Source organism: Lissotriton helveticus, chromosome 5_1 (genome assembly GCF_964261635.1).
Source record: "Lissotriton helveticus chromosome 5_1, aLisHel1.1, whole genome shotgun sequence".
Classification (NCBI taxonomy): Eukaryota; Metazoa; Chordata; class Amphibia; order Caudata; family Salamandridae; genus Lissotriton; species Lissotriton helveticus.
In genome coordinates, this window is record NC_136065.1 from 1,548,676,673 (window position 1) to 1,548,698,084 (window position 21,412).

Genomic DNA, 21,412 nt, shown 5'->3' on the forward strand with positions numbered 1-21,412 from the left:
CCGCTTCCCGGCCGCTCTTGTATTTAATTAGCAGCTTCTTTTGTAAAGCGCTCTGAAACTTTTGGGTAATGTTTTTTTGTATGCAAGAGGGCTACGGTCAGCTGACCCGCGATTTTTTTCATTAAGCACATTTTTTGTGAATGCATGTGCATTCTTGCTTTCTCATATGCTGCTTCCCTCTTCAAATGCCCTCGCCGTTTTGCTTCTCCTTCAGCTGCCCACAACCCGTTCCTCCACTGCAGACTACCTTCACGACCATTTAAATGAAATGCTTTCATTTTCATTTTTGTTTAGGGCCCGGCAGCTGCTGTTTGCTGCCGGCTCGTTCAGCGTCAGTACATTCGCATGCCTCCATTTCTCACTTGTCCCACTCACCCTACATTGCTCCCCCTGTTCACTCCGCACCCACACCTCTGTTATTCCCCCACCACTCTCGATCCTTTAAATATAATTATTCATGTATCCTTCCACAGCTCTGTCAATTGGGCGCCACTTTTTTCATTTTGCCTAAGCAGTGCACGTCTTTTACCAGCAGTTTCGCTTTTGTCTCATCCTTCATTTTCCTTCGGGCCCCCACCTACCCGCCCTCCGTTTTGGTTCGCCCTCAGTATTACTTTCCCCCACTGTAATGGCCCTCCCCCAGCACAGAGCGCGCATCGCGGCCGCACAGCACATCAAAGGGCTTCTCCCAGCGTGTGCTGTGCGGCTTCTCCTCCCCTAATTATGTGGCCGGCCGTACTTGTTTCCTGGCCGCTTCCCGGCCGCTCTTGTATTTAATTAGCAGCTTCTTTTGTAAAGCGCTCTGAAAGTTTTGGGTAATGTTTTTTGTATGCAAGAGGGCTACGGTCAGCTGAAGGGATTTGTTGCATTGCGAGGATAGGTTTCTTTAAATCATTATTAGTTCTAATATAATGTGTGCTTCGAGCCTAAGGATTCCACTGCTGTCCGGGGTGTCACTCTCATCTCGCTTGGAGTTGCTCGCTCAGCAACAGTTGACTTCTAAGCTCTTCGTTGCTATTTCACGTGGGCTTGTGTGCATATCATTGAAAGCGGAATAAAACCTTTTATCAACCACACTGCCACATTTTTTTCCATGAATGCTACAGCCAAACATTTGAATCAGGACACGCTGATAGCAGATGACAAGAACAGAACATGACTCACAATATTTTATCTTTTCCCGACTCTCGCTGTTAAGCTCACTCAACTTTCGTTTTTCACGGATCGCGTTACCTGTTTTCCAGCTCCTGGATGTGCACGTTTTCCTGTGAGTAATGTCCGGCGTTTGCAGACTCTGGTTATCTCACAAATGCTTATCTTGACCATGAAGAGCACTATGATATTTCCTACTACGACCAGCCGAAAAAGAGTCAGGCAAACTCCTCAATTATTAAGACCCGGAAACATTAAAGAAAAACAAGCATTTGCAATGCAATAGGTCTCGCAATTACGTGAGTTTGAGCTGTTGCCATTGTATGACAATGCTTTTTTTATTTTGGTTTTGGTTTTTCAAACATAAATAAAAGGCATGTTATTTACATCGGCAGTAGCTTAAACTCGCGTAAATGCGAGACCTATTGCATTGCAAATGCTTGTTTATATTCTAATGAGTTCCTTGTGAACAATAGTTTTTTGGCTGAATGGCTACACTCAGTTCACAAGGACATATGGGTTGCTCTTGTTGTCAGAGGAGATCAAGAAAGACACACAGACTGCCAAAGCCCTCCTCTCTGGATCCTTTCAGCGTTCTGCCTAGAGCGGTGCCTCTACGGTTACTTCCCGTACGACTCCACCTCTTACCAACGTCCGCAGCCTCAACAACCCCCTCCCAAAGGGTTATTTTCGCAGTTCCTACAGAGGCAACAGTTCCAAATGAAGAGGTAAGTGAGGGAGCTGCTCCCGCTAAGCAGTGAATTTACCCTTCCTTCCCCCTCATCCCACAATACCGGTCTGGGCTCGACTCCAAGAATTATTCCCGACATGGTAGCAGATTACCTCCAACCACTGGGTGCTAGACCTCACACACCATGGTTATTGTTGGTAACTCTCTTCCACCCCTCCCAACAAACCACCCAGCAGAACCATCCTCTCCCCCACAACACCAGTGCCTGCTTTGGGAAGAGGTAGATGCCCTCCTGCTCGAGGGCGCTATAAAGCCAGTGCCACCACAACAACCAGGCACAAGGGTGTACTCTCGCATTGCTCGCATTTAATTTGTGGCGCTCGCATTGCTGGACTTTATAATTAATAATTATTGCCTGATTGTGCTGTTACCACTGCCCATAGCGTCTGCCCCAATCTCGTCCTGTTTCTGTTTTGTTTTCGCTGCCATTTTGTTTGTTGTGCCTCGTAGCCAGCCTCTCCACCCCGCTCCCGCCTCCCAGCTGCTCCTCCCTCGCTCCGCCCCCCTCCACTAGCCACTTATGACAGATGCATTCGCGCCCCATGCGCGCCGAAGGAGCGCCAATGGTAAGCCCGTCCGCGCCCAGGGCCAGACCCCCTGTCCCCCGCAATATACTCCCTGCCCGCATAACGTACGACGCCGCAACCCTATCAGCCCTTAACCCCGGTCGCCCACCTATCTGCTACCAAGCAGCCCCAGGACACACCCATGGACCCTTCGGCTGGTACTACTGCAAGTTCGACAGCACCAGGACCCAAACCAAATCCACAATCTCCAAACAGAGCTCCGACACTAACCACCTGAAGTGCATCCTACTCAACACCCGCTCGGTCCACAGACACTCCATCGAACTCTGGAACCTACTCGACACTACATCGCCTTCCTTACAGAAACCTGGATGAACGCCTCATCAGCTCCGGACATTGCCATAGCCATCCCGGACGGCTACAAAATCATCCGAAAGGACCGCACCAACCAAACAGGAGGAGGAATCGCCATTGTCCATAAGAACACCATCCGCGTCTCGACCAGTTCCGACGACAACCTCACTACCGCCGAACACCTTCACTTCCAGATCAACACCGACCCCAAGACCACACTCAGAGGCACCCTCATCTACAGACCACCAGGACCCCGCACACAATTCAGCGAAGACATCGCTGAATTCATCAGCCCACATGCCCTCCCCTCAGAGAACTACATTCTACTGTGAGACCTCAACTTCCACCTGGAAAAGAAAAACGACAGCAACTCCACCACCCTTCTGGACAACTTGGCCAAACTCGAACAACTTGTCAATACCCCCACCCACTATGCCGGACACACGCTCGACCCAATCTTCACCTCCAGCAGGCACATCTCCTTCGATCACACCACAGCTCTCCATTGGACGGACCACAGCTGCGTTCACTTCAACTACAAAAAAACCACGACCCACACCCCCCCACAACATATTCCCCGAAGAAACTGGAACAAAATTACCACCGACCACCTCTTCACATCGCTTCACCAAAACCCTCCTACCAAATCATCGGATCCAAACCAAGCAGCTACCAACCTCACACAATGGATCACCCACAGCGCCGACGAACTAGCACCCCTGAAAAACAATCAAACCAAGCAAGGTAGCAAAAAAGCCCCCTGGTTCAACGATGATCTTAAGAAATCCAAGAAGTTCTGCCGTACCCTCGAGAAAGCCTGGAAAAAAAAAACAACCACGGACAACCTGGCCACCTTCAAGAACGCCACCCGCAAACACCACCAACTGATCCGATCCACCAAGAAATCAGCATTCAAGGATCGACTTGATAACAACGCCCAAAACAGCAAGGAACTATTCAACATCGTCAAAGAATTCACCAACCCCACCGCCGGCACCAACGACATCACTCCCTCCCAACACCTCTGCGACTCTCTATCCTCATTCTTCTACAACAAAATCGTCGACATACATAACAGCTTTGAAAACCAGTCCGAAGACCAGCCCACTCTACCCACCTCCGAACCAAAACCGCACTCTAACAACCTTAGCGCCTGGAACCCAATCACCACTGAAGACACCATCCGCCTGATGAACTCCATCCATTCAGGATCGCCAACCGACCCATGTCCCCACCACATTTTCAACAAAGCAGACTCCATTATCGCACCCCATCTCCGAGACGTCATCAACTGCTCCTTCAACTCCGCCACCTTCCCGGAAAGCTGGAAACATGCCGAACTTAGTGCCCTTCTGAAGAAACCCACAGCAGACCCCACTGAACTTAAGAACTACCACCCCATCTCGCTCCTCCCATTTCCTGCCAAAGTCATTGAGAAAGCCGTCAATAATCAGCTCGCCGCCTTCCTTGAATCCAACAAATCCCTCGACCCCTCACAGTCCGGCTTCCGAGCCAAACACAGCACTGAAACCGCCCTCATCGCAGCAACAGACAACATTCGGACTCTACTGGACAACGGAGAAACTGCCGCCCTCATCCTACTTGACCTCTCCGCAGCCTTTGACACAGTCTGTCATAGCACCCTCCTACAACGCCTCAACAACGTCGGAATACAAGGAAAAGCATTAGACTGGATCATCTCATTCCTCGCCGGAAGAACACAAAGAGTCCGCCTCCCCCCTTTAAAATCAGAGGCCACCGAAGTCAATGCGGCGTACCACAAGGATCATCACTCAGTCCCACCCTCTTCAACGTATACATGAGTCCCCTCGCATCCATCGAGCGCCAACACAACCTCAACATCATCTCCCACGCAGACGACACCCAGCTTATCCTCTCACTCACCAAAGACCCAAACACCGCCAAAACCAACTTACACGAAGGAATGAAAGAAGTAGCCGAGGGGATGAAGAACAGCCGCCTAAAACTGAACTCAGACAAGACGGAAGTCCTCCATCCTAGGATCATCCCCCTCTGCCTGGGATGACTCATGGTGGCCATCGGCCCTGGGAACCGCACCCATACCTACGGATCACGCACGTAACCTGGGCTTCATCCTGGACTCCTCCCTCTCGATGACCAGACAAGTCAACGCCGTCTCATCATGTTTCAACATCCTACGCATGCTCAAAAAAATCTTCCGCTGGATCCCCACCGAAACAAGAAAGACGGTCACCCACACACTGGTCACAAGCCGCCTGGACTACGGAAATACCCTTTACGCCGGAACCACAGCCAAACTACAGAAAAAACTCCAACGCATCCAAAACGCCTCAGCCAGACTCATACTGGACATCCCCCGTCAAGCTCACATTTCCGGTCACCTGAAAGACCTCCACTGGCTCCCCGTCAACAAGAGAATAACGTTCCGTCTCCTTACCCACGCACACAAAGCCCTCTACGACCTAGGACCCGAATGCCTCAACACGCGACTGTCCTTCTACACCCCCACCCGCCATCTACGATCGTCCAAGCAAGCCCTCGCCGATATTCCGCGCATCCATAAATCCACCATGGGGGGTTGATCCTCCTCCTACTTAGCGGCCAAAACCTGGAACTCTCAACCCACCCACCTCCGCCTTACACAAAACCACCTCTCCTTCAGAAAGCAACTTAAAACTTGGATATTCGATTAATAAAGCACGCCCCCTCCCTCAAGCGCCTTGAGACCCTCTGGGTGAGTAGTGCGCTATACAAATTCCTGAACTTGAACTCACTGTACCTTCTTATTCCCAAGTAGGATGGACCCTTCAGGCCTATCCTAGACCTTGGACCCCTGAAAGAGTCCATCTGTCAGAACATTTCCACATGGTCACGCTGCAGGGTGTCATTCCTCTTCTACAACAAGGTGTTTTCATAACTGCCCTCAACTTCAGACATCTATTTCCACATCCTAATTCATCCAGCTCAACTTCCCCACCTCCAATTTATGGTAGGTGGCAAACAGTAATTCAGTGTTTTTGCCGTTCGGGTCACCACAACCCCTAGAGTGCTTACAGAATGTTTAGCAGTGGTAGCCACACTCCTGCGGCACAAGGGCATCAACTTGCTCTCTTACCTGTATGACTGGCTGATCAAGAGTGTAACTTACCAGCAACACCTCGCACACACGCAGGCCACCATTTACCTCTTATACGACCTGTGGTTCACTATCAATTTCAAAGTCCCATCTTCAGCCCCTCAAAATCCATTCCATCTAGGGACAGTCATCAACTCCGTGATGGGCATGGCCTATCCCAGTCCTGCTAGGGTGCAGGTCTTCCAGGTTTTGCTCCCTATTTTTCACTCTGATCACCAGGTTGCAGTCAGAGCAGTGATGTGCTTTCTGGGACTGATGGCCTCCTGAAAATGCCTAGTCCTCTTTCCAGGTTAAACGTGTGCCCGTTGCAAGAGTGCTTAGCGCAACAGTGGTCTCAATTGGAGGGTCACATGGAATATCTATTGTTGATTGGGAGCCGCACTTATCGATCTCTGCAGTGGTGGAACACCAAGAACCTGTTGCTGGGCAGCCCTTTTTCAACCCTATCCTGCAGAACACAACCACAACGGACGCTTCCCTTATACATTTACAGGACTTCACTGTCCATGGCCAGTGGACACCCTACCATCAGAGTCTCCACATAAATAACCTAGAGCTTTTGGCTGTTCAGCTAGCCCATTGTCACATTGGTAACAAGGTGGTCCTCATTTGACCAGACAGCATAACCGCCATGTACTTGCTGCAGAAGTAAGACTGCACTCGCACTCTCCACCTGTCGGTATTAGCCCAGAGCATTTGGTGGTGGGTGCTCCATCACAAAGTCCACCTGCTGCTGGATACCTGCCGGGGATGCACTAAGACGATGCATACCTCTTCAGCAGGATGAAACAACAAGGCCACAAGTGGGAAATCCAAATGCAGGTCCTCCTTCAGTACTTTCGACAGTTTAGGTTCCAAAACATTGACCGCTTTGCGACGCCAGAAAAGCAAAAGGCACAAACTTCACCTCCAGGTACCCAAACCCACATTCCATGGGCAACTCACTATGAATGAACTGGCCAGGGATATTTGCCTATGCTTTTCTGCCTCTCTCACTTCTTCCGGTTGTGGTTCAGAGGCTTCGGCAGACGTCTCTGTGATTGTGATTGTGATTGGGTTCTTATATAGCGCGCTACCACTCCAAGGAGTATCTTTGCGCTTCCACTCCTAATTGTCAGATGAGTGCTGAGAGATCCTGATGTTAGAGGATCAAAAACACAGGGAGGGTCATAGCAACGCTTTGTAGCTTGATTCCGACAGAGGGTAGATCCAGGTTTTTAAGGCTTTCCTAAAACTGCGTTCAGTTGTATTTTGACGCAGGGACAAGGGAAGATTATTCCAGGCTTTTGACCCGATGACTACAAGGGATTTCCCTCCCTTGGTCATCAACCTGAATCTGGGAATGTGAAGTAGATTAGTTGTGGATGACCTAAGGGTTCGTTTCGGCTGGTAGAGTTTAAAATGCTTCCTCAGGTACAGCAGGCCTTGTTGGTGGTAGGCTCTGTACGTGATGGTAAGTACCTTAAAAAGAATACGCTTGTGCACCGGAAGCCAATGCAGTGTATCCAATGCTGCCGAGGACTTTCTGGGCAGTTTCAGGACGAGCCTGGCGGCTGCATGCTGGACCATTTACAGTCTGTGCAGGGCCGATTTATTCAGCCCTGCATACAGACTGTTACAATAGTCCAGTCGGGAAATTATAAGCGCTACAGCCACTGTCCGCCTGGCGCTCAAAGGAAGAAAATCGAAGAATTTCCTAAGGCTTTTAATAGTTCTGAAACAGGCCCCTGCTACTTCTTTGGCTTGTAGATTGAAAGACAGAGTGTTGTCGAACTTGATCCCCAAGTTACGAACAGCATTTATTGTCTTAGGAGGGGCTTTTCCGGCCACCAGTCCTGTGGTGAAAAACAGTTATTGAGGCCAAAAGGGACAATCTCCGTTTTTGCTGCATTACATTTTAAGTGATTTTGGGTCATCCACTCAAATGTTGCTGATAGACACTGTTTCAGCGTTTGTTCGGCATTGGTTTGATTTTTATCAAGGGTCAGCACCAGTTGGGTGTCATCAGCGTAGGCAATTGTACTGATGTTAAATGTGGAAATAAGTTCCAACAGGGGTACCATATAAAGTCTCTCACTCTAATCCTTGTAGCTCCCAATTATGCCACACCATATTGGTTCGCCACCCTCATTGAGCTTGTGATGGTGCCGCACGAGAAGCTCCCAAACAGGCCAGACCTTCTCACACAGAGCCATGGAGAAACTAGTCACGCTGACCCTAAGATGCTAAACATTGTGATTTGGTCCTTGAGGTCTTGTCGTTTGGTTATCTAAACCTTTTATCAAGAATGCTTGGACATTCTTAAGGAAGCACGCAGGCCCACTGCCTGCACCTGCTATGTGCCTAAGTGGAAACTATTTGCCCACTAGTGCTCATCACAACACATTGACCCTTTGGCAGCAACTGTTCAAGACATTGTCTGCCACCTTCTCTACTTACAGACCTGCGGTCTGGCCTAGCCGGCTCCACTTAGCTGCAGTGGATGTCTACCTGCAGAATTGAAAACACCTATCTATTTTCAGGATCAAAACTTTTGTGAAAGTTTTGAAAAGAGCCTTTCCTCCATGAGTCCCCCTAGCCCTTGTATGTAACCTAACCATTGTTCTTACTATACCCATGGGTCCACTCTTCGAACCTCTACTTTCTTGCCCCCTTCATTTCCTATCCTGGAAGGAGGCCTTCCTGGTCGCAGTCACCCTCCAGATGTCAGTGAGTTTCAGGCATTAACACTAGAAGAACCCTTCTTTCAGGTTCACAGTGCTAGGATTGTTCGCCGTACTTACCCTAAGTTCCTTCCTAAGGTGGTTTCTCCTTTCCAGCCTAACCACTCCACTGATCTGCCTTTTTTCTTTCCCCACCCTGATTTGTTTGCAGAATGGACTTTTCATGGTCTAAATGTTAAGCGAGTCCTTATGTACTATGTGGATAGAGCTCAACTCTTTCGCAGGACTCCGCAGCTCTTGGTTGCTTTCTCAAATCCGCTCAAGGATTAGGAGACGGAACCGCTGACAGCACCAACGGAGCTCACGCGCCCCACAGCACATCGAAAGCCTTGAGGTAGGGGGCAAGGAAATACGCCGGCAGCCAGTTAACCTCCCAGTCAGCTGCGACGGTGCCGTGAGCTAATACTCTGGAGTGGGGCGCGCACCGAAGCAGAAACCAGAAGTCAAGAAAAGCGCTCCTCAGGATATGCAGACAGACCCTCCGGCCATAAATGGATAGTTCATCGGGGTAGAAGCCGGGAATGCTGTAAAGTCCGAGCCCGCTCTGAACCTCGCGCACCCTCACTCACCGCACCGAAGCCAGTTCATCTGAGAGCCCACCAGCGGTGAACAGATGATGTCCGCTGGTAATCTCCCCTCGCCCGGTGGCAAACCTTGGTTCAAAGCAGATCACCTCTTCACAGCAGGACTCGGATGAAGCCTATAGTTCTCTCCCGAATGCCAAGCTTCAAAACTGCAGAGCCTGGAAACCACTTCTCGTCTTCCTTTGTGCGGACTTTGAATCCCAGATGTCGCCTTCCTCTCGTCCGCGTCTGGCAACCATAAACATCACTTCAGGGGGGAGACACTCCGCCGGCCCTGACCCAGCGTCCCGATCTCTTCGCCAAGAAGGTGTAGTAACGACAAACACCTTTGGTAAGTAGTACTCTAAGTTTATTAACTCTAGAGTGACAGTACAGTGTCTCCCTGCTGCCAGCGCTCTGGCACACTCACCAACGTTCTAAGGCAAGCTCCCCAAGGGTTCTGGGGCAGTACCAACTGGGATGAGAGGGGAGGGGTGGACGTAGGCAGAAGGGAAAGGGAGATTATAACACCGTGCTCTTGGGTGGCTATTATATGCGGCTCAGTTTGTGACTCCCGAAACAGAATGGAGTTGATGCTGAGTTTCACAGCGGCACCTTCTGGCGCATGTGAACACTGCTTTCGAGTTGTCTTAGTCTGGTGCCTGTGGGAAATTAATTAGGTGAGTAATCTGCAGTGAGAGTGTCCACCAGACAAATACCCCACTAATGTGACTCTTATCGCCCAATTTCACTAATAAATATTGACGCAAAAATGTTCGCAAAACTTTTAGCTACCCGAATGCAACCACTGCTCACACAGATAATATTACCGGACCAATCTGGTTTTATACCGGGCAGGTCCACGTCCCACAATCTCCGGACGCTGTTTGCCCTAATGCGCTATTTAGCACCACACGGCTCGGCAATCATGGGCTTGCTCGATGCCACCAAGGCATTCGACTCCTTGGAGTGGGGTTTTCTTTCCCGTTGCTCCAACAGATGGGTCTCAGCCCATCTTTATCCAACAGATAAAACTGCTTTACACTATGCCCACAGCGCGCTTGAGGGTGAATGGCCTGGTCTCTGAACCCATTGCTATCACCAGGAGAACAAGGCAAGGGTGCCCCTTATTGCCCCTACTTATTGCCATCACAACTGAGCCACTGAGAGCGCGCTTAAGACAGCGATTAAATACAAGGGTGGTTCTGTTGGGTAAGACAAATTGCTTTGTAAACGCTAATCAAATGCAAGACATAAGTGTAGAAGCTCTCTGAAACACATTTGAAGTGAAATAATGAATCTTCACGCACAATTAATAATTGATTTCTTAAAACCAAGGAATGATTAACATTGTATTTATATTTGGAATCAAACACGTTACATTGGAATTAATTCATTCAACAATGATATGAGGTATTTTGTAAAAGAGACTGTCGAACACAAGTGAAAATCATGTGACAATTAGTGACAAGTGGTCAGTGCTTGAAACAATGTACAGTGAGATACAAAATTCATATATACAATTATGTACAGGGGTAAAGTTTTTCAGAATATAATTCACATCCAAGGACACCTAGCATTTATTTCAAGGATCCTGGAGTTTTCTGAACCATTGGTGGGCGTTCGACATTTCGACCCTGATGCGCCCCAGTTGGTGGTCGCGTCGGGTCTTTTCAAGACTGAAGGGGAGGGGGTGGACAGTGTAAACGTCAGGAGGGGATTCCTCTGCCTGATCTTGAGCCAGCCGGTCAAGTCCTGAAAATGCAGAATTCGAACGAGGTCTCTGCTCTCTGGAAACGACTGAGTGAATGACGATAGCGTGGACGGCTGAAAAGTCTGTTGCTAGGCGCTTAAGACAGCATCACACACACCGCAGCATTGGGTTCCCGACATGGGGTCTGATAATATCACTATTCGCCGACGATATTATGCTATTTATGACTGACCCTAAAGATAACCTAGCACCCATGAAAACAAGAATTGATTCATTAAGGGGAACTCTCAGGGGTGCGAATAAATTGGAGTAAATCCGTTATCATCCCCTTGACTTTCGGAACTCGGCCCTTCGAAACGGATTACCCGATCACATGGGCGACAGGACCAACACGCTATTTGGGGATATGGATAAGCAACGACTTTAAACTATGGTCCGAAAATTACGGCAGAGTAGTGGACTGGATCACAGAGAGGTTACGCTGTTGGAAAACACTGCCCCTGTCTCTGGTGGGACGCATCGCGCTGGCAAAAATGATTATCTTGCCAAAGCTGCTGTACCTCTTTGTTAACATCCCCAGTCCTCTAACACACTTCTTCAAAACATTGCGCTCCCTCATGATTGAACTGGTGTGTGCAGGGCGACAACCCAGAATAACATGATAGGTACTCACTCTACCCTAGTTCCAGGGTGGCCTGGCCGCACCCGACTTTGCGCTATATGCCTACAGTGCACAGGGGCGCACTTCCTACACCACTGGGTGCACCCTACCCCATTTAGTGCACCCTACCCCATTTCAACCGCACGTGTCTGTTAAAACAGACAGGGGGACGCCGACGCCACTCGCGACTGCCATATTTCACACATATAAGAGGCCACGCGACGAAGTGAACACAGTTGAAGCGCTAAGATAGGCATGGACAGGGTTACGCAAGAGAGCAAAACTGGACATGCTCTATGCCCCCTCTGTGCAACTGGTGAACAACCCACAGATGCCCCCACTGGGAGACCCTAGGGCAAGGGAGAGGGCGGCAGAGCTTAAGATACACAAGGGTAAGGACCTATTCCCCACAGACACTTTCTTAACATTACAACAAATGTGCGGACAGGCGCCCCCCTCAGCTGCGGACATGCTACTCTATCAGCTGAGTTCCTCCTGCAGAAGCTGATATGACAAGTTCCCAACTCCCCCCGCACTACCAGCGCTATAAAACGTGCTCGCGAGAGACCACGGCCGTAAGCTGATTACCCGTATATACAACACTACATAGCGGGAATCCCCTACATGGTCTGGGACTATCGGCCACCCCCCTCCTTAACACACTGACTGCATTACTTAATTCAACCATTCAACACATGGGGTCTTTGGAAGTCAGGGGGTCAGGGCCCCCCCTGGCCGTATTTATTAAAATATAAAAACAAAATTAAAATTTTAATAAAATAAACATTTTTTCAATTATTAAATGCACATTTCAGAACATTAGATTAACATCCATTTTTGACATGGTATGATGGGCTAACCTTAACAAATATCTAGTACAGCGTGTTTCCTAACCGAATCTAACATCCTGAAAATTAAAAATGCATTCTAATAATTAAGTCGTACGGCAAGGTCGCTAACCGGTGTCAGATCCTTTTACAGCTACGCTCTCACGTTCGAGATGCGCATGCGCAACCACGGGCACGTTTCACCCACGTGCGCTCCCTGAACTCGATTTAACCATAACAGGAGGGCCCTGACACTTGCGCACCTTGATGACGTCATAGTGTCTGTGAGGGGTGGCTACCAGCCTGAGGAAAGCGTAGACTCCCTCCCCCGCACCCTTCTAAGTAATGGATATCATATCCTGCCCCTGAAGTTCTGGGAGAGACCAATGGCCCCTCCCGACGGGCGGCCCCTTTCGTGAATGGGCCCGCCCCCCCCTAAGGACCTTAAAAATGCTGCTCACCGATTATGACCTTACCGCCAGACCCACATAATAAATACGATATTGCTATACTAAGAGGGAAAAAAGGCCTAAGGAGAAAATTAGTTAAAAAACCACAGCAAAGCACAAAACATCTACATCTGTACATTCCTCCTGTAAACGGGAAAAAAGGCCTAATGAAGCAAGCATGTTATTCCTATGATCCTGTACATCGCTAGATAGTATACTTACCATTGACTGTACCCAAGTTCCGCTAATCAAGGGGATGGAGGGTGGGGAAAATTACACAGCCCCACTGTGGGGCGAGGAGCGAGCCTGGGAGCGCGGGCACAAAGAGGCCGCTTCCCGCGCTCCCCAGGCTCTTAAACCTTTTCGCCGTCGCGGCCCCGCCCCCTCGCCCCGGAAGTGCACAACTACTTCCGGGGCGAGGGCTAGCCACCACGAAGGGACCGGGATATGGGAGGGGCCGGGCCCCGCCATGCCTGCGTGGGGGCCGATTGGCCCCCCCTTTTCTTTCTCACCCCTGGAGCTAGAGGGATATTGGCGACGGACAAAGGGGTGGGCATCTCGGACGACCAATGAAAGATGATCTGTGGTCAGTTGCAGCTGCTGTCCTCAAACTACCGGCTGAGATTAATCCATTTCAAATACATACACCGTCTTTATCGGACCCCGATGCAACTGCACCGAATGGGATTGCACCCGGACAATTGCTGCTGGAGATGTGGGGACACACAGGCTGATTTCTAACATGTGTTGTGACAATGCCTCCTGGTGGCTCACTTCTGGGTACATACACTGCGGCACATAAATTACATAACAGGACACGAACTGCCCTGCACGCCGCTGGTGGCGTTGCTGGGCGACAACACTGCAGTTCTGCCCAAAAGAAAGAAATTAATTGCTATGCTGTAAATTATGGCCAAACGCCAGGTGGCCCTTCCCTCGAGGGCAGTTTTACCGCCGACCACCAAGAACTGGATTAACAGTGTAACATACTGTAAAACGCACTTGGAGCCGTATTGGGAATTGATGCCAGCACGGTCCCGCCCCCGGAATATCTGGGAGCTGTTTGTAAACTGGCTGAATACAGTCAACACAGACGACCTTTAACGTGCCTAAAGGGTAATAATAGCTAACTCCCACCTAAGGCCGAGGTCTCACTGCCCCTACTTACTGCCTAGACCGGACATATGGACTAATATGATAGCCACTGTAACAATAACGTGATGTACTGCTACTGTTTATATCCGTTATATGCTGCATAAGAGCTTGGAGAACATAACACCACTGACACGATGGCGCCGAGTGATACCCATTGATTATTTTGTTAAATTCTGATTAATGTCTTTACAAATGCCAATAAAAACAATTTTTAAAAAGTGCTATAGAAGGGAAATAACTTGTTCTATTTTGTCCTTGCATAACTACATTTGTTGTATTTGCTCATCTCCTGAAGTGGCACAATGCAAAACAGCTATGCAACTTCTCCCAAATATTGTGCTTCCACTGCAGTTTAACTAGTCTCTGTGAAGCAAAAGATTACATGTGTTCTTATTGGTTGTATTTTTAAGGACCAACTGGACTGACCTGGTGCGTTTATTTTAATGTGTATTGTGCATGGTTATGGAATGAGCAGTTTAGCAAGTGAAGCAGTCATGTGGCCGAGAACAAGACACCCATCTCAAGACTGTTTTCAAGTATGTTATCGGACTTCCTCATGAAATTGTATCCTGTTTAAATAATGCCACCCACCTGAAGAGCCCATAACTTTTCTGCCACTCTCTCCAGTGAAGCCCATTATTGATAAGCCAAGGCGAAATTGTCTCATATGGGAAGCAGAAGCCGATCTAAATCAAGTGCTAGAAGTTATAGGACAATGAATGTTGAATGTATTAACTTCGTTTCTTAAAATCCCTTTTCCTGTTTCTAGGAGCACGCCCTGAGCGGTTGTCCGTGTTTGACGAGGAATGCTGGCAGCTTATGGAAGCCTGCTGGAACGGAGAGCCTTCCAAGCGGCCCCTCCTTGGCATCGTAGAACCAATGCTTCAGGGCATCATGACCCGGCTCTGCCGTCCAAACTCTGAGAGCTTGGGCAGGACCCTTGAGGATTCCACCTGAACAAGAAGCGTTGCAGCACCTTCTTTCTATCTTGCTGAACTCTGCGCCCGAACTATTCGATGACTGTTTCAATCCCGTGGGGAGCGTTGCAACATTCACACTAATGGCTTTCAGGGCATGAGTTCCCTGTGAGTGTTCAGATGCATGCCGTCTGCTGAATTCTTCCAGCCAAACAGAATTCCATCTGGCTTCGATGAGTTTTCAGATATGACACTCCATGTGGAGGTCTTCAATGGAGGGATGTGATCTGAATTTCCTTGGGTCCAGGGCAATATTTCTAGCCGCTGCAGTAACTGCATTATTCCCACTGACTAAGGCATGTATTGATTATGGACCTCGATTTCTTCTGTCCTAATTGCCTTCCGAAAGAGCACTCCTAGCCAGGGCCAGCTGGACTGTAAGTCCATACATAGTCCAGCTTCATTCCTACTCCATTGATGTGCAATACTTCTTTTCTTGGCCACCATGGAGGTTTTCATGGAGCTATGCGGAGGCTAGGACTATAGGAACATAAGCTATTGAGTATTTGTAGTACTGGACATATGTACATATTTTAACTGCTAACCAAACCAAGCCTGATATGTGTAGGACACCCGTAGTCCAGATGATGGTCCCCCATGACTTCATATCCACTTACACAGTCACGTTGTGGTTCAGATGAAACTTGGAGCTTCACCTGTTCAAGGACTGTGAATGCAGTCAGTGGTGACCTATTAGACCATGAGCTGTTCCCTTGTATGCTGGACGAAAATGAAACCGCTCTCTTCTGTTTTTTTTTTTTTTACCAAAACCCTGACTTTGAAATGTAATGGTTTTAAACTCTGCTTATACAGATTGGTTTTAAAATAAGATCCATCAGTATCTTTTTTTGTGTTGTCTTTTAAAAATTGGTAGTGGGTTACGTCCAATGCATCCAGGCCATTGGCTAGTCTGTGTCTGTACCATGGGTTTGGAGTATCTGACCTCTGTTTTGCCTATTCCTTCAGTCACTTAGCATCTTCACATCAGTGCTTCCTCTCTGAAACATTGTGGTCGTTAGTTTTGCCATTCTTCCATGTTCTGTCCCTCTCTCCTCGTCTATTTCAATTTAGACTTATTTTTGGTCTGGTAGGGCCATCTTTCGATACTGCAGCACAGTCGCTTTGTGGGGGACATGTATAGTATTAGAAGCAGCCGTTCCCTTTCCACTAGACAAAGGCTACATCTTTCACTAGTGTAAAAAAAAAATAATCTTGGGTCATTCCAAAAGCATCTGTTTGTGTTTTTTAAAAATGATGTTCTGATAGTGTTTTGTTTTCACTTGGAGAATGGGTGGGTGATTGGCTTTCATTGATATGACTGAGGCATTCCTGGCAAAACCCCCCATATGCTGTAACTTTTTGCTTTATATTTTTTGTGGCTTATAGTCCTGATGCAAAAATATTCCACGTTTTCGCAAGGTTGTTTACCATTAGTTTTGAAATGGACTTTAAGTTTGGTTCGCAGAAGCTGTGTTTTAATTTTTTATCACGTTTGCATATTTCTAACCTTTCTATTTAGTAGCTCTAAATGCCGGCATCTACATGTAAATTATAAGCCAGTGGTGACCTGTCGTGGCCTAACTAAAGGCTGTCCGTATGGTCCGTCTGGGTCACTATATGTCTTGCTATGAGACGTCTTGTTTGCTTTCTACGGCGTATGCTTTGTTAATTTTTTATGTAATTTTCAGAATGTGAGCCTTGTTTAACCGTGCAGCTCAGAACAATCCATACGAACTGCACCGAAATGATGTTCAACTTTCTTTATATGTACCCCCAATTGAGTGCAGTGTTGCTGTGTGTAAAGATTGACGTCCAGAGCAGTAGAATGCATTGTCATCCTTTGTAACCAGCAGTATTGAGAGTAGAGGAGAACAATGGGATGTGTTGTAGGGGAGGTTATAACATGCTTTTAGCTGAGTTCTAATAGGGAAAGTGGTAGACTTCTACTTTAAACCCTGCACTTTCCACAGTTATATAGCACAGGAATGTAGCGCCTTTTGCTGGGTAGGAAAAATGTACACGCTCGAGGTGAGCCTTGTATGTTTTTTTACAAGTGTTAACACTAGATGAGCACCCCGTAACAGGGTGATACCTTGTGGTGTTGTGTAGCCTTGCTGTATCGACCTTAAAGCGAAGGCCAGTATTTCAAAACTGTACAAAGAAATATACTTTATGTACAAATATATAAATATATGTATATTCACTTATATTAAACTGAAGCTTTCTATTGTGAATTCTCATTTTGCATGTTTGTTTTTGCATTTCTTCTTTATCTCGTTTTTCGAAATGCTAATATCTCTTTCCCACTTCAGCCAGTGTGTTGGTTGATTCCGCAAAAAGAATTCATGCAAGTGATCGGTCTTGCTCTCCATTTTCTCCGGGTACAACATGTTGACTTTCTTAAAAAATGTTAAAGATGGAAGCACCTCACCGAAAGCTAATTAAGATGTTTTTATCCTGTAAGACAAACGGTCAAATGGGTTCCAAGGATGCAGTAACTAATTTTCTCATCATTGAAGATTCCTTATAGACTTTCTCACAAGTTGCCTGCCAATTGAGCACCTGGCCCTTGTTGTTCTTTGTTAAATGCAGTGTGCTATTTTTTCAGCATGTGGCCATTTAGTGCTATCATAGCAGTTTTGCAATTTAAACTAGAAACATTATCAGGCATATTTATGGCTCACATTTCGAGCCAAAGAATGCCTAGACGTAAGGGTAAATGGGCTTTGTTGTGTAGTCCAGGAAAATAACATGCATCTTGCCTTTTTAAAGTAACATTCAACTTGTTTTATTTGTTGAAGCTTCGCACATAAAACGGTAACCTGCTCTCCGACAGACTTTGCATGTAATGTCAAACTTGCACAACTAATAGTGATCAATTAGTGTAAAAAAAAATAATGATGCAATCTGCAGGGGAACATAACACTAGTAAGTACAGTACTGGCAGTTTAGAACGTTCCTCCCCAATAAGGTAGTTAAGTCTCTCCTCGGTGTGGGAGAGTAGGCGCCCTATTAGGTAGTGATGAGGCTCGATTTTAAAAAAACACAGCCAGAGAAGTTCTCGTCCTGGTGAATCTGTAAAGCTTGTGAGCATTGGGTTAACATGTTTGAAATAAGTTGACAGAACATTCTGATTAAAGAGTGGGATTTAAAACCATGAATGGCCTCATCTCTTGAATCAAAGACTGCAAGAATAGTTGCCCTGATTGTTCCTGCACCACCCATTCCAAATATCCTGAGGTGCACTTTTTATGTCTCTTCCTTTCTTCTTAGTATGTAGCCATGTGGAATACTTGATACAGCAGCAATATGCAAGAGTTATTGAAGTTCTTCTCCGAGCGCCCCAAAATAACTCTGATAGCTATGCTTCAAGTCGCATGCAACTTTTGAGGAAGAGTTCTGTACATGAAGGCTGAAGTAACAATGAAAAGGAACATGGGTAAACATTATGTTAGTATGAGTTCACGGAACAAAGTGTTTATGCTTTGCACAACAGGAGAAGAAAAGCAAATCAGTCTCTGTCAAGGTAGGCATTTGGGAAGCATTGTGGTGCTTTGATGCCATGACATCCAGGTGTCTTTGATGGACATGCATTGAGATGGCTCATGCCTGTTATGGTGAGAAGGCAGATTCGCCCTTAAAGCACTTTAAGGACAGCTGTGCTATGGCAGTCTTTGGGCCTTTCAGCTCCAGTCTGTTAATTTGGCCCCAGACCCGCCCCCTGCCCCTCCCCACCTCCGCTCCCACCCCCAAAATTCTATTATTTTTTGTGATATACTAGGGGCCTAGAATTTCGGCACAACAGGTCTCTCAGCCCTTACGAAGTGTAAAGGTGTGAGCTGTGGGCCTAACCGACAACGACCTGACCACCATGGGCAGCATTCATCCCAATCTTCTGCCCACAACCTCCATGCACCATTTGCCCCTTAGGTTCGGCCACTTCATGCGGGGATGGCAACAAACCACATCTGACAAATAGGTCTTGCAGATTGTCTAATGGGGTATGCCCTGCTATTCCCTTTAGAACCACTGCACCTGCCACCTACTTCATAACACTTCTCAGAGGACCTCATATCCCTCTAATGCTAGGAAGTGCAGGCTCTTTTGGCCAAAGGAACCATAGAGTAAAATACCGACTTTTGAAGTAGGGATTGGGTGCTATTTCCCCTACTTGTGCCAAAGAAGGGCAGAGGCCTCTATCCTATCTTTGCCCGCACAATGCCATTCTGGCATTGGACAATTCCAAAGTGCTTCCTCCTGGTTTAGGGTCTCCCTTCCCTGGATCGTGGAGAATGGATGTTGGCATTGGATCTGCAGGACTTTTATTTTCATATCCCTGACTGCAGACTTGCAGAACCTAAAAAGGAGCACAGCAAGCTGAAAGTGCCCGTGCCCACTGTAAACCGCAGGGTTTGCAGTGGGCCAAAGGTACTTTAAGCTTGCTGTGCTTCTTTTTCAAATCATGGGTCAGAATATTAAATAAGCTTCTTAGTTGAAGGTAGCAGCATTGCTTACTCATTTGGAGTATGCCACAATTCCCAGCATTGTCGTTTTACAAATCTTTCTTCCTCGTTCCTAGGAGAGGACAAAGCAAAAGTGAGAGCTATGTTGTGATTCCAGCAAGGAGGGTCCAAACCTGACCTTTACTTGACAATATGAACATGAAGGACACTACTACTAGTCCCTAATGTTTTTTGTTAGTAGGGAAAGTGTACAATTTGTATAAGAGGATGGTAGGCCTGTTTTAAGACTGCAGGTTACGGGCCTTTAGTTGTTTCAAGTGCATGACACCTGTGCAGAGTTAAGCCTAGGCAGCTGCCAACTGATATTGGTAGAGTGATTTGTTGGTTAGTAGAGCCCTATGGGAACTACAGGCAAGTTTTGCAATAAATACAGATACCTTGGTAATGTTACTCCCTATCATAATAATGGTGGAAAACCTTCAGGAGTTTGTGCATAAAACTTTGTTTTCCTTTGTACTCCAAGAAATATCTGCCCATATAAAACTGCGTAAGAAGTGCCTCTGTATTTCCAGTAAGCTTTAACTGCCCTGCAATTTTTTTCTCTTCATTTCTGTATCTATCTCGCCTGTAGTCTTTGCCTATTAAGCAGAGAAGGCTGTGCAAACTGCGTAAGAAGTGCCTCTGTATTTCCAGTAAGCTTTAACTGCCCTGCAATTTTTTTCTCTTCATTTCTGTATCTATCTCGCCTGTAGTCTTTGCCTATTAAGCAGAGAAGGCTGTGCAGTGCTTTGGGAGCACTTTGACTCTGGTTTGCTAACACCTAGTGAGGGCAGCACTTTCCAACTCGTGATGCTTCATAGTAATTGGAGAATGTTATTTGAACATTTGTATTTTTATAATGTCTGATTGCACAAAGTTTTGAATAAAATAAAGATCTCTGTAACCTGATTATACTGTTTACTTATGGATCTCTTTCAAAGACTTTTGCAGCGTGAATCTTTTCTGGATTCACATACTGTGCATTATTCTGTGATCTAGTGGTTGGGTCCGGAATTTTTAGCTCTTCTATGGTTTTTTTTTGGTTTGTCTTTTTGAGCAAGTGGCAACCGGCTTCTATTTGGTGGCCCCTTGTGATGGTGTCGTTCTACCTCCTGAAGCTCCCACCTTTGGTCACCATCTTCAGTTTCTTTTTTCCACCATTGAGTATGGATCTATGCTGAAGGAGCTCCAACACTGATGAGAAAAAATTCTCCCCCAAAAAATCAAAAGTAAACTGGAAAGAAGGAAGCATCAGAAAGTACCCTGAGGAGTTTTAGTGGAGAAGACAGTGCCTCTAAGACTACTACAGAGAATAAAGTGCAGGGCCCTCCCTGTACATGGTGATTGACAATACACCATTCAGGTTCTGCAGAAATTGGCATCACACGTTCGCCTAGAAGGACCAACATCCGGGTTGCAACCTTTGCCTGCCGGTAGACCACTGAAGTGAAGACTGCAACACGTGCCCAGTGTTCACCCTGAAGATTCTGAGGGGGAGAGAGGCAATGAAGAGCTAACTATAACATGCAGGGCCAACCTACACCACCGTCCCTACGAGATCTGGGCCTCTCGAGTGACAAGGAGGAGAAAGTCACAGAAGGAGAGACTGAGACCTACATCCAGGTTGTGGAAGTCGAAACACAGGTGGGCAAGAAAACTTCTTGAGAGGTAGGAGAACTATTGTCCTCTAAAAAACAATTAGAGGAGTCCGGAAAGACAGACTCTAAACCTTTCAAGGGAGCCTCGGCATCCAAGCACTCAATGACCAGTCTCCCCCAAGACAAAAATACCCTCCAATCCTTCAATAGGGACTCTGCAGCAGGAAAGAACCCGTAAAAATCCAAGACGTCCAAGGACGGTCGAGGAAAAGACGCATCTGTGTCAAAACAGGAGCGGTTAAAATCTGAAAGACACTGTT

The 21,412-nt window shown here is 47.2% G+C and overlaps 1 protein-coding gene across 1 annotated transcript in view; it reads left to right on the forward strand.

Moving 5' to 3' along the window:
• Positions 1-17,226, forward strand: part of DSTYK (dual serine/threonine and tyrosine protein kinase) — a 434,762-nt gene extending 417,536 nt beyond the window's left edge. Inside the window, exon 13 of the mRNA XM_078644627.1 lies at positions 14,785-17,226. Coding sequence (XP_078500753.1) covers positions 14,785-14,972 — 188 coding nt within the window. The 3' untranslated portion in view covers positions 14,973-17,226. The remainder of the gene's footprint in view (positions 1-14,784) is intronic.
• The last annotated feature ends 4,186 nt before the right edge of the window (positions 17,227-21,412 follow it).